This window comes from Podarcis bocagei (genome assembly GCF_964188305.1).
Source record: "Podarcis bocagei genome assembly, chromosome: 7".
NCBI classification, from domain to species: domain Eukaryota; kingdom Metazoa; phylum Chordata; class Lepidosauria; order Squamata; family Lacertidae; genus Podarcis; species Podarcis bocagei.
The window spans coordinates 25,573,289-25,586,931 of record NC_138132.1 but is presented as its reverse complement, the minus strand read 5'-3'; the positions used below and the strand labels follow the sequence as shown (position 1 = coordinate 25,586,931).

The following is a 13,643-nucleotide window of genomic DNA, read 5'->3' as shown; positions in this document are numbered from 1 at the left end:
CCCCCCACTCTTCCCCACCCCTTGGCGGCCACACCAGCACGCAGAGAGCTTTAACTTACTGAGCCCAGAAGCATGAATAGCTTTCACATATTTCCTGATCCGCTGGAGAATGGCTTGGTCTCCATCCAGGCTCTGCGAGGCAAAAGAGAGAGAGAAAAAGACACAAAGGTTTGTCAGAGTTGCTGGGCAGTGCCAAGCCGGGAGGCGGGAAGAGGGAATTGCCAGGCCACACAAAGTCTCTTTGAAGCTCCGGACTGTGGCAGATGTGCAAGGCAGCTGCCAGGCTACCCGAATCTGGAGTGGAGAGATCCCAAGCTTGGGGAGGGGGTGGGTGGGCTGTGCAGAGACTGAAAGAGAGAAAATGCATTGACGGAACAGCGCAAAAAGGAGGTGTGGCTTCCAGCCAGTTCCTCCCTGGCTGCAACAAGGGCATAGCTCTGTGGCAGAGAACACGTTTTGCATGCAGAAGATCACAGGCGCTTCTAGTTTGAAAGGATCAAAGGTATCAAATGATGGGGAAGACCTCAGCACAAGACATTCAGGCAGCCCCTGGCGCAACCTGAAACCTGCCTAAGCACCTAGCAGGGCCTCATTTGAATGTCTGCTGCCTTCTCTTGCATTCTGTCTTGAGACTGGAATGTGGTCTGTTGAGGAGCTCAGCTCAGCAGTAGAGCAACGGTTTTGCTTGCAAAAGGTCCCAGGTTCAATCCCGGCATCTCCAGGTAGGGTCTCAAAGTCTAGAGAGACACTGCCAGCCAGTATAGAGAGCACCACTCAAGTGTGCTCTGTACACTGCAGACAAGCTAAATGGGCCAATGGTCTGACTTGGTATACAGGAGCTTCTGATGCGTCTGTGGGATGGGTTATTGATGGCTAGGAGAGGACATACATAGGCGCCGACTCCATGGGGCCTGAGGGGGCCCGAGCCCCCTCAAAAATTCGTTTGGGGGGGCTCTGCCCCCCCAATAATCTCGGGCGCCCCTCCAGCAGAGCGCCGCCGCCGCCCCTCCCCCAGCCCAAAATGCACAGGGTCGGGCTGCATGCCTCCTGCCCTGCCTCCCGAGCAAAAGCTCCACCCAATTTCCTTCGGAGCTGATTAATAGGCGCAGCACGCTCTCCCCTATTCGCTCACGAGGAGGCGGCGCCACTTTATCTGCATATTCATGAGCTTATTTATTATTCATGAGCTTTCGCAGGCTCCCCCAATGTTTTTTATAAGTCGGCGCCCCTGAGGACATACTAAATACAATTTATCTCTCCAGTCTCCAACACGTGTGAGTTAGGCAGAGTATTAAAACCCCATCCTCGGCAACGAAAATTGTAGCTTTGGGACGAGGTTGTGAAGCCTTTCCTTTTTTGAGCAGGTAGGTAGCCATGTTGGTCTGCTGTAGTCGAAACAAAAGAAAAAAATTCCTTCCAGTAGCACCTCAGAGACCAACTAAGTTTGTTATTGGTATGAGCTTTTGTGTGCATGCACACTTCTTCAGATAACCATCTGGGTATTAGTTGGTCTCTGAGGTGCTACTGGAAGGATTTTTTTTTCTTTTTTGAGCAATTCCACCTAATGAAAGTTATCTGGCTTCCTCTTGGTTTGCCTCTTAATAAAAGAGCCAGGCAACAACCCATTAAGTATAGCATCCACTTATTTAACAGTCTTGCACTGCATCACAGCAAAGGCAGCAGCAAAACTATGCAAGCAAGGGTGCCAACTTGAACAAAACAGGCGGGGAGGGGCAGGTAAGCACCATCCTGAGAAACTGATCACAAGATCACGCACTCACCATCTGAATGGCAACGCCCATCAAGTTTGGAGGGACCCAGCCTCCTCAAATATTTTATTGGGGGTGTGAAGGGACCTCGGCCCCTAGCAGTTGGCTCTGATGTCAAAGTCAAAACACTACTATGTTTCAAAAGACATAGCCGATTACAGAAGTGGAGCCTGCGCTCAGGGAGAGCGCAGACAGACATCCGTTTGAATCAAAGACATGGTGAGGAAGGGTGGTGCCCATCACTGCCTCCCCTCCCATGAGAGCAAGTTCCATAGTTTAACTATGCACTATGTGAAGAAATGCCTTCTTTTATCTGCTCCGAATCTTCCAACATTCAGTTTCATTGCATGTCCCCAGGGTCTCTAGAGGGAGAACTTTTCTCTCCACTTTCTCCATGTCATACATAATTTTAGAAACTTCGGTCATGTCACCTCTTGCTCCCTTTTTCCTCTCAGCTAAAAAGTTCAAAGCCCTGCACTCCACCCCTTGATCATTTTAGTTGCCCTATCAGAATATCTACAGTATCCTTTTTGCCTAGCAGGAGGCAGGAGAATCATAGCCCTCTCTGGAATTCACAGGCATGCTGCCTGCCTCTAATCCTGGCTGGCAGCAAATAGCCATCAAGACTAGGAACCTTTAATAGCAGGAAGGGATTTCCTTTCTGGAGGCCAAATACTCCCCCTTCAGTCATTTGTCCATGGTTACAGTATCCCGGAAGGTGCCTCTCCATCCAGGGGTATAATTTCAGGTATCAGGGAGTGAGGGGGAGAAATGGTTCGCAGTAAAGTTTAAAAGGCCTGTTCGAGGAGATATTCAAGACTTAAATTGCAACACCAGAGAAACTACAGTGGGATTTAAGAGCATCCATTCCAGTGACATTTTATACTGCCCAATAAAAGGATAGCCGAGGTCATCCAAAGAAGGTCAGTCAATTGTATTTTTTAAAGAAAGCAAAGCGTTTTGTCCTTTTGTCGTGCATGCTATTACTTCCTAGTGCATAAGTATTTCACTGTTTAGAAACCAACCGTCAGTGGTGTAATTCAGATGTCACAATCTTTCCTGGTTCAGAGAAAATGGGAAACTATGGTTAACTGAAGACTGCTTGGTTTGTTTCACCTCAACTCATGCAAAAGGAGAAGTCAAGCAGCTAGCCACAGAGGCTAAAAAGGTTGGCAGAGATCTCTGCTGAATTGTGTCCTTACAAATGCACACAGAAGGTATCTGAATCGTAGAATCATAGAAATGTGGAGTTGGAAGGGATCATGAGGGTTATCTAGTCCATCACCCTGCAATACAGGAATACTTTGCACAGTGTGGGGCTCGAACCCATGACCCTGACCGATGTAAACCCATGCTTTACCGACCAAGCTATTTGCATGCATGGAGAACAGAAAGAAGGCAGCTGGGGCTGAGGCACCAAAAGTGTAAAATGCCCCCGACAGCCGAACAGGAGCCTCTGTGAATGTGGAAACAGGTCCATATCCTGAGCCCTCCTTTCCATCCAAAGCAACTTTCCTTCTGCCTTTGCTGGGAGGGATTCAAACAAAGAATCACAATACAAAGCAGGATCTTGAAGACGCCTTTCTGCCACAGTAAAAAGGAGAGGCACCAGCCTCAACATCTCTCTATTTGGCCGTTTGAGGCAAAGTGTCCATTACTGTTAAGTGCTCATCCACACCCAGAGGGTCTCCAGAGATCGGCTGCTTTGCAAATTTGCATGAGTTTTGCAATTTTATTCTTATTAATGAGCAATTGCACACCACCCCTGTAGCCAAAAAGTCTCTCAAGACCAAAAAAATAATATCAATACCAAGACAGCCCCTGCCCTCAGGCTCACAATCCAAGAGAGAGATGACACACAAGGGAAAGGTAATGAGAGAGAGGAAGGAAAAGCAAGTTCTTCAAGTTACAGATGAAGCTAGCAGTGGTTCCATCTGTCTTGCTCTCCTGAAGCATTCTTTCCCTTCCACCTCTGAGATCAGGGCAGCCCCTACCGCACAGCTCTTCCCTAAGAAGGAGCAACCACAAGCAGTGCTGGATTTATGTATAAGCTAAACAAGCTGTAGCTTAAGGTCCCACTCTCTTGGGTGGGCCCCCCCCAAAAAAAAATAAAAGAAAAACAACAACCGGATGTACATTTCCAAAATATAAGATAGCTAAAGGTAAAGGGACCCCTGATCATTAGTTCCAGTCGTGGCCGACTATGGGGTTGCGGCGCTCATCTCGCTTTATTGGCTGAGGGAGCCGGCGTACAGCTTCCGGGTCATGTGGCCAGCAGGACTAAGCCGCTTCTGGCGAACCAGAGCAGCACACGGAAACGCCATTTACCTTCCCGCCAGAGCGGTACCTATTTATCTACTTGCACTTTGACACGCTTTCGAACTGCTAGGTTGGCAGGAAAATATAAGATAAAAAACAAATAAAACAAAACCTACATACAGCAACAGTGTTTTGTGTTGTGTAGGCTCCTATTTGTTATGTGCAAATGGCTTTAGATACCTATTAGGTCCATAAATTACCATATAGCATATATCCAACACAAAAAAGTGACAATTTTTTGCTGACAAAGGACAGCTGGACAAATAAAGGGCCCGGTTACCTTCAGTAGCTTAGGGCCTCATCAAACCTAAATCCGGCCCTGACCACAAGCAACCTCAATCAGCTATTGACCCTAAATCAGCAATGCTGGCACGCTGTAGCTTTTCACCTTAGCTGTATGCAGCTGGCAGAGCCATTAGGCAGGGGGAGGAGGCTGCCTCAGGTGCCAGAAGTCCCCCAGGCAGCACTCCTGCAGGCACCCCACCTACCCCACTGCCTCCTCCAGAGGCAAGAGAAGCAGTGGCACCATCTCACCCCAAACTGGTGTGATCTTCACTGAAATTAGCAGTGCTAGCAAAGCGGATGGTGTTGGCGGCGGCGGCAGCAGCAGCAGGGCAGGGAGGCACTTCCTGTTCCACCTCAAGCGGCAAATGGGATGTGATGCCCTGGCTGTATAAATCAAAGCTTGGGATGTAGCAATAAACATGTTTCCCCTGTAGATATTACCACTCCAAGCCTTTGGCATGGGATGGGTATATTTAGAATGGGATTGGAAGGAAAATATCAGAAAGCCTGGCTTAGCCTGTCAGTGCAAGTCAGTGGACAGGGATTAAGGTTAAGACTAACAGTTTTATTACTTGTTTTAGGAGAGAGAGAGTTTGGTGCTTAATTTTTCTGTCAGGGCTAATTGCCAGATTTTCACGGCAAACTGAATTTATTTCTCCCGCATCCCAACTTGCAAGGGTCTTTGTTTACCTGCTCATCTAAGAGAGCAGCACTGCCACAAACCATCAAACAGGTTGCAGAGACGGACGGAGCAGCAAAGAGTTAACCTGAAGCCTGGCTGAGGTTCAGTCATGATAACAGTGCTGGAAAAATACTTGGAGGATGTAATCATCTGGATGGGGAGAAAGCAATTGTTTAGGGTCAAGCAAGGGATAACATTTGTTAAAATGGGATGAAGTCAGAGGAAAACCGTGGAGGGGAGGGGAGCTTGGCTGGGGGAAAGGGGTCTTCTTAAGGGAAGGGACATCATCAGCACTTGCATTAGAGCACACACAACCCTCAGCATGCATGGAAGACACCCGTGGCTCTTTCTTTAAAACCTGATGTTAACAGCTGGGATAGCTCAGTCAGTAGAGCTCTTAATCTCTGGGTGGTTTCCTTTTAACCAATCAGTATCTACTGATATCCATTTCTGTTTTTATGGATATTTTCGTTGATTCTATCTTTAGATGTTGTACTCCACCTTGCTATATTTTTGTGAAAGTGTGGGTTATACCTTTGCAAATAAACGAATTTGAACCTGCAACCATCAAAGGTGCTTGGATTTGCCCCCTGAGTCAGCCTCTGATTGCTCCCTGAAAACAGCATGAACCTCACAGTCAGGAATCCACCTAGGCAAGGAAGCAGGGCTCCACCAGCATCTGCAGTGTCCTTGGCAGGCCTGAGCCTGTCTCGGGAGCTGCAGGAGGGACAAACACCAACGTTGTTCCTGGAAGACCAGACACAGGTGAGAGGCAGACTGCATGTTGCTAATTATACGCAGTAGCACGAGATTCTCAATTGCAGCAAACAGATTTGTTTTTTGTTTTTCAGAAAGCTAAGAATGAGGCCACACCCTTGCATTTTGTTGCCATCTCAGAAGAAACATCCCCTTCCTTCACTTTCCTATTTTCAAAGATCTGGAAGTTCTTGCAAGCATTCTAGCATTGTTCAGTCGAAACATATGTAAACATGCCTATTCTCAAGCCAAGACCTATGCCCCACTCCTCCATTCAACAATGAAAGCTCACCTGTCTGCTGTACAGTGTACAGGTAACTTGCAACTTGTGCATATTCACATTTACAAACTCAGATATATAAGCTAGGCGGCATATGGCTCCTTAAACCAGTCCCCAAAATTGAATGCCTAGTTGTTATTGTTGGGCCTGACAGCTTGAAAGTCGTATTTTTCAATGTGACTTCTTGGTTCCTGGAATTCATTCTGATTGTCCAGATAAAATATAACAGATAGAATTCTGCAGGCTGTGTTGCTAGTGTATGAAAACAGTCAAGATCCAGTGATCCCCAGGCATGCACCTCCAGATGGTGGAGATGTCAGGTGCTATCCTAGTGCCCAGGCATCTTCACTTGGTTGCAAGTGGCTGATAAAGGTAAAGGGACCCCTGACCATTAGGTCCAGTCGTGGCCGACTCTGGGGTTGCGGCGCTCATCTCACTTTATTGGCCGAGGGAGCTGGCAGAGGGAGCTTCCGGGTCATGTGGCCAGCATGACTAAGCCGCTTCTGACGAATCAGAGCAGCACACGGAAACGCCATTTACCTTCCTACCAGAGCAGTACCTATTTATCTACTTGCACTGGCATGCTTTTGAACTGCTAGGTTGGGAGGAGCAGGGACCAAGCAACGGGAGCTCACCCCGTCACTGGGATTCGAACCGCTGACCTTCTGATCGGCAAGCCCTAGGCTCTGTGGTTTAACCCACAGCACCACCCGCGTCCCTAAGTGGCTAATAGCCAGGTGCAAAATGTGCCTGGCTCCTGCCGAATTTTGAACACTGTCCGGAAAATAACCCATGCATAATTTGAGAGTCGCCTGTACTGAATTCCATTCTCTTGTTCTACAGCAGGAGTCGCAATGTGGTGCTCTCCATATGTTGTTGGACAACCCCCATCAGCCACAGCCAGCATGCCCAATGGTCAGGGGATGATGTTGTCTAACAACATCAAGAGGACGTCACTACCACTCTCCAGCAACGTCTCCTGTACCTTTGTTTTTTAAGGCAAGGAAGTTAGATTAGAGTGTGGGGAAACCTTTTGTGGATCCCCAGCTATGGTTGGACTGCTAGCAGGACCAGTGATCAGGGGTGATGAGAGTTGTAGTCCAACAACAGCTAGGGGCCCAAGTTTGAGAAACAGTGCACTAGACTATAATTCCCATTACTGTTGGTTATTCAGCATACTGGCTGGGACTGAGGGGAGTCCAACAACATCGGGAGGGTCCTAGGTTCCCCTCACATGGGTTGACTAAGTGCTAGGAAGAATCACTATCCCACAACCCACTGTCAACAATCCAACCGCAGCTCCGTAACAGAGCATCTGCTTTGCAAGCAGAAGGTTCCAGGTTCAATCCTCAGAATCTCCAAGACGGACTAGGAATGTCCCCCTCTGAAGCTGTGGAGCATCTCCATCAATCAGTGTTGGCAGTACTAAACTAGATGTGCCAGGAGTCTTGACTCCATCCAAGGTCCCTAGGTCTATCAACAGTTCAAAAAGAGCCTTCCTGGTGTGCAAAATACTGTAGCATCTTACAGACCATATTCCACAATTGCCCAAAGACACTGCTTTTTATTTTACTTTCTAAGATCCCCAAGCTCATGCCAGCAGAAGCCAAGCCAGGAAGCTGTGCACGCCCCACTGGACTTCTACAGCTGCAGTCCAAAATCTCTGAGAGATATACACCCCCTCCTTGAGGATAATCAGCTCAGCCACAGATGCAGAGATGCAAGGGGAAAATGTCTCCAGAATGAGAGAGAGGAGACAGCTCTGCACCTGTAGCTGGTGGTGACCTCACACAGCCTCCATCTGTGACTGCATTAGACCCCATCACTGACCCCACGGAGCCTCTCTGTGCAATTGTCTAATTTACACCCTGCATTCTAAAATCAGCCTTGAATTCCTTCCAAATGTGCCCTGCTAGCCAGACAGAATCTTTTGCTGGCTGTCAGAAAAAGAGTGCCTCTTTGGAAATCGCCCTTTCTTTTGCACGCTGGTTGTTAAGTAAGATCAATGAGAGCCATTCTCCACTTTGCAGAGCTGCTCAATGAAGTGGGAACTGGTTGGTACGGCAATAAAACACAGCCAACTGTTAAGGAAGCCCAGCCTGAAAAGGGCAGCTATGAAATCTAAAATTAGGAGCAGCAGAGTATAAAAAAAGATATTCAGAGTCAGGGGTGCCAAGAAGATTTTCTGAGGCCCATACACTGTCTGCGGATTTGGGCCCTCTGCCCTACCTGCAAAAGAGGGCATGCATTTGCATAAATAATGCATGTACTTTGCATCATGCAAATTTGCATATTCCTTGCAGGTGGCATGGAAGGCTCAGAATTAAATCAGGGGGGGTCACATGTCAAGTACTAAGATGCTTGGCAGGCAGTGTCAACAGGCAAGGTTTTCCCTGCAATTTTATTTCCATACTAGAAAAGGCTTAATCAGTTGAATTTCTGCCCGATTCAAGGCACAAGAGCCCCACTTTTCCTCATTGATGACCTTAAACTGTGGAAATAACTCTAGTTTCGTGAGTCGTAAAGTGTTCATCCTGGGTAGCCAACATGGTCGCTCATGGCTATCCTGGCTGTGGCCAATGAGAATTGTAGTCAAATCCTGCTGGAGGGCACTACGTCGGCTACCCCTGCTGTAGATCTTTCATTAATTCCTCAAGCTGGCAATACTGTACTACATTCAGTGAAAGACCAGGCACAGTTATTTCAGATGGTAGGTAGGGGGTCAAAAGATTTTCAAATTTACAACGACTAAGATTCAGATCCCTGTGCTTGGACTGATTCCAGATTAAAAGTGAGCAGTGTATTCTAAGGACTGCAGCCACTATTTATCCATTGTAGCAAGTACTGTACAGAAATGTTATCAACAGGTAAGAACAGCCACCCATCTCTCTCTCTCAGTAACAAGGGTTTCAAACCCTTTTATGCAAGGGTTGCATAAAATATACACATTTAAACATTCATACTATCAGGAACAACCCACCCTGAGATTCACCATGGGTGGGAAAGCAATTAATCACCCCCTCCCCAGTTACTGCTGCAATCTACTTAACAGCCTAAAACTATCTTTCACTCCCTCCCTTTGCTTTAGGATGGACTCACTACTGCCCAGGATAGTGTTACAGTAAAATCCTGGATTTCTCAATTATTTTCATAGACTGGAGGCCAAGGTTGATGTCCTATACACACACACACACACACACACACACACACACACACACACACACACACAGTTTGTTTGCTTTTGCAAGCGTTTTGGAAAATTTTGTCACAAGGCTCAATTAGCTCTCCATTTCAGTGTCTGAAGTTTGCCCAGACATGTCTGTACAGTGTCCCTCCTCCACTTCACCTCTTCCTCCATGATGAGACTTTCTTTCTCTCCTGAAAACAACATTTCAATCCAGCCTATGCAGACCCAGAATGGGGTGGATGGAGATGAAGGAGAGTTTCTGACCTTGGCCCAGGAAGGAAACCAAATTTTGAAATCCATTCTTGTAGCATGGGGCAATATCCACTGGCTTATTTTTCCTTTGTCTTTTCTAAACTGTTAGCCAATACTGAGGAAATGTCACCCCAAGGCAATTTCTCTAGAAGTAGTACACTCCAAATGTTGTTGGACTACAATATCCATAGTCCTTGACCATTAGCCTTGCTGCCCGGGGCTGATGGGAGTTGTAGTCCAACAACATCTGAAGGGCAGCATGTTGGTAACTGCTCTGAGGTATGCTGTTTTATCCCCTGTTCAGTGAAGGTTTCCCTCGTTTTACTCATAAGATTAGCCCTCCCGGATCAGAGGTCAAAGACCCATCTAGCACAGCAACCTGTTCTTGCAGTGACCAACCAAATGCTCAGGAGAATCTGAGCACCACAGCAACTCCAGCCAGCTACTGGTATTCAGAGGCATGCTGCCTCCAACAGTGAAGGGAGAGCATGGCCATCCTGGCTGGTAGCTACTGATATTCTTCCCCTCCATTAAAGCCATCCAAGTTGGTGGCCGTGACTACCTCTTGATGCCAATATCACCCCTTGGTCTTTGAAATTTGCATCAGTCTGGAAACATTATGGGGGTGTTCCAATAGCAATAACATGAACTGAAAGACTCCCTGAGCAAGTGCATACATAGGGAATGCTACAGGGAATCTGGAGAACAGATTTTTTTGAGATCCACTGTAACAAGAGAAGTGCCGGGTCATGTGAGGTTTGTTCCTTCCACATTTCAGTTTGTAAAGGTTGCCGCGGCAAGTATTGCGAATCCCCAAGGGAGATCAGCCCCTTAGGAAGTGGGGAGCTGAACCAGGGAGTGGGGGAGAGAAACAATCTTGTCACAGCTCAGGCCATCAGCTTGAAACTGCGTCAGACCCTCAACCATGGGGTGCTCCCTGGCTCGCCATTCTGACAGGAATGCCAACTTCCCCTCCTGCCTCTGGTGTTCTGAAATGTTGTCCAGGCATCCTTAGAACAAGCCTGATGCAGATTCTGTTCTTTTAACCACCTCCGACTCCAGTTTTGAATCAGGGTTGTTTTTCCCCTGATGCATTTATTTTGCTATACGGCAATTATAAATGCTGGGGTTTTTTTATTATTATTAGCTCCAGCTTGATTCTACCTGCTACAATTTGATGAGAACCTATGCTGAAAGACAGCCTAGTATCTATCTGGGGTCGGTGGGATGAGCAGGGCAGATATAATTTACTATAAATAAGACACAAAATCATAAGACAGCATCATAGAAGGGTGGGACAAGGAGAGAAACACTGATCAGGTGCATTTGCAGTTCTTCTCTTTGACCTGCTGGCTGCAGCCCATGAGCTCAACCTTCACTGAATTCAGTCCTAGCATCCTCAACCACTTCACTCACTTCCGGTGGAGGGTGGGGAACCTTTTTAGACCAACGGGCCAGATCCCCATCCCTGTGGGCCAACTTTGACAAGTGAGTGTCGTTATGACTTCAGATGATTGACATACATTTTCATCCCTCTGCAAACCTTGCATAATGATATATCCTCTCTTGTTCCTCAGTGTCCCAAATTTGGCTACAATCCAATTGAGTTTGCTATACAGAGGAAATGGCGTCTCCCAAACACATGCATGTAGGCCAATGGCACTTTGCTTAACTACAGGAAATAACTGCAAGCTGTGTCTTCTGGGATCTTGTCTAACCGGTTAAAATGGGCAACCTACAGGTCATGTATCGCTCTGGACATAACTATGTGGAAGTGGAGCTCATTTGCTTAATGTGGGGCACATGCACACAAGCCAACCACAGGCCAAAAGAGTCGAGAAAGCAGTGATATAAAAGCAAGCACAATTCAGTATATACTTCTATAGGCAAAACTTTCAGGGGCAAAACAGTTCCCCCAAGTCAAATGGATTCTCCCAGGTGGGGTGCCAGAGTAGCATCACTAGGCTCCCAGCAAATCTAAACTTAAAAAATACAGCACTGTACAACCACTGGAAGGTGTAGCTCTTTTGTTTCCAGCCCCTGACCTGGAAACTATACGAGGTCATGAGGCCAAGACAGAATTCCAAGCATGATCTAGAAGTAGGTCAGCATGAGCTCATGGGAAGAGTGGATCTGGAAGAATTGCAAAGCTTTGTCTGGGAATGAAATTGCAGGGTGCCTGTGACTTCTTAACCTGTTTCTAGCTCTGTACAAATGAAGAAGAACCACCCTACTCTAGAGGGGACTGTTGTGAAGTGTGGAGAAAGTGAAAAAGGTTTCTCTCTCCCCACTAGAACCAGGAGCCATCCTATGAAGCTGAATGTTGGAAGATTCAGGACAGAAAAGCAAGCTTTTTTTTTTCATAATTAAGCTACAGTACTCACTCCCATGTGAGGGAAGCAGGTGGCCTAGGGATTGCCGATCAGAAGGTCAGTGGTTTGAATCCTTGCAACGGGGTGAGCTCCCGTTGCTCGGTCCCTGCTCCTGCCAACCTAACAGTTCAAAAGCACAGCAAAGTGCAAGTAGATAAATAGGTACCGCTCCGGCGGGAAGGTAAACGCCGTTTCTGTGCGCTGCTCTGATTCGCCAGAAGCGGCTTAGTCATGCTGGCCACATGACCCGGAAGCTGTACGCTGGCTCCCTCGGCCAATAAAGTGAGATGAGCGCCACAACCCCAGAGTCAGCCACGACTGGACCTAATGGTCAGGGGTCCATTTACCTTTACTCACTCCCACAGGAGGCAGCAAAAGCCACTAACTTGGATGGCTTTAAATGCGGATTAGGCAAATTCTTGGAGAATGAAGCTATCAATGGCTAGCAGACTCAGTGGCTAGGGCCTTACGCCCACCTTTGGAGGCAGCATGCCTCTGAATGATGGTTGCTGGGAATCCCAAGAGGAAAGACTGCTATTGTGTCCAGGTCTTCCTTGGAGGCTTGCCACAGGCAACTAGTTGACCACAGGGAGAACAGGATGCTGGACTAGATGTGGCTGATCCAGCAGGGCTTTTCTTCGGCTCTCATGAGGTCAGACAGTTTAATTACAAAGCATTTCTGGTGAACCACAGGTGCAACGCAACAGCCTCTCCAAATGTGTGTCAACACCATACTGAAGAGAGGAACTGTAATAGTGTTAGAACCGCCCTGGGGAGGCTGCCACCACAATGTGCATCTTGCAGAGTTCTTGGGCCACAACGTGTCTGTTGGGCAATTAAGCTTCTCATCTTCCGCAGTTTGCCTATTCAGGAACATCCTATTGCTTCATTTCCACCCTGAATAGTGCCAGATCACAGTAGCAAGCTGTTGTTGTTGTTGTTGTTGTTGTTGTTTTTAAGGCAACGGCCCACTCGAAGAAAAAAGCTGCAACAAAATATCAAGGGCTCTATATTACGGATGGCCATTTGGACACGGCTTCTATTTTTATGGACGATGCTAATGTTGGAAGGAGTTCAGCTGATACTTTGGCTGCATTAGCAAAAGTGTCACAGGAACGACCAGCAATACAACGGACAGCAGCCTCCTGCTATTCTGCACAAATGACATGACAGACAGCAGTGTAACATAGCAAGTTTCCATCTAGTCAACAGGAAAGCTTGTGCCCAGTGGCATCCTGGTCAGAAGGCGGCAGACGGAAGGGGCGGGTTCAAATCCCCACTCAGCCACTATGAAGTTAACCTGGCTCAGTTGGTTAGAGCATGGTGCTAATAATGCCAAGGTTGCAGGTTTGATCCCCGTATGGGACAGCTGCATATTCCTGCATTGCAGGGGGTCGGACTAGACGACCCTCAGAAACGTAGAGTTGGAAGGAACCCTATGATTCTATGACCTTGAGTCATCACTCTCCCACCTCACGGGCACAGCCTATCTTGCAAGGTTGCTGCAAGGATAAAATGAGGAAGAAGATCAGCCCCATGTAGCAAAATAAAAATGTAATGAAGAGAGAAACACTTTTAAAATTTCACCTCCAGATTTTTCTATACCTCACAGAGTTCAGGCCACAAATGTATTTGAAGGGTTTAATCAAGTTGGTCTGCCCCACAAAGCCCCTTCTCTTTAAACAAGTATAAAGGGAAAGGGAAAGGACCCCTGACAGTTAAGTCTAGTCACAGACGACTT

The 13,643-nt window shown here is 47.3% G+C and overlaps 1 protein-coding gene across 3 annotated transcripts in view; it reads right to left on the bottom strand.

The window, feature by feature from the left end:
• The window catches only part of ASAP3 (ArfGAP with SH3 domain, ankyrin repeat and PH domain 3), an 80,026-nt gene that overhangs the window by 59,944 nt on the left and 6,439 nt on the right, over positions 1-13,643 (bottom strand). For 2 of the 3 annotated variants that reach the window (XR_014010095.1, XM_081201925.1), the window contains exon 2: positions 60-132. Coding sequence is in view for 2 of the 3 variants with exons in the window: in XM_081201925.1 (XP_081058051.1) it covers positions 60-132 (73 nt within the window). In the remaining variant the exon portion in view is untranslated. Of the gene's footprint in view, positions 1-59; positions 133-5,063; positions 5,115-13,643 lie in introns of those variants that run through there. The other variant, XM_081201926.1, reaches the window with a different exon arrangement.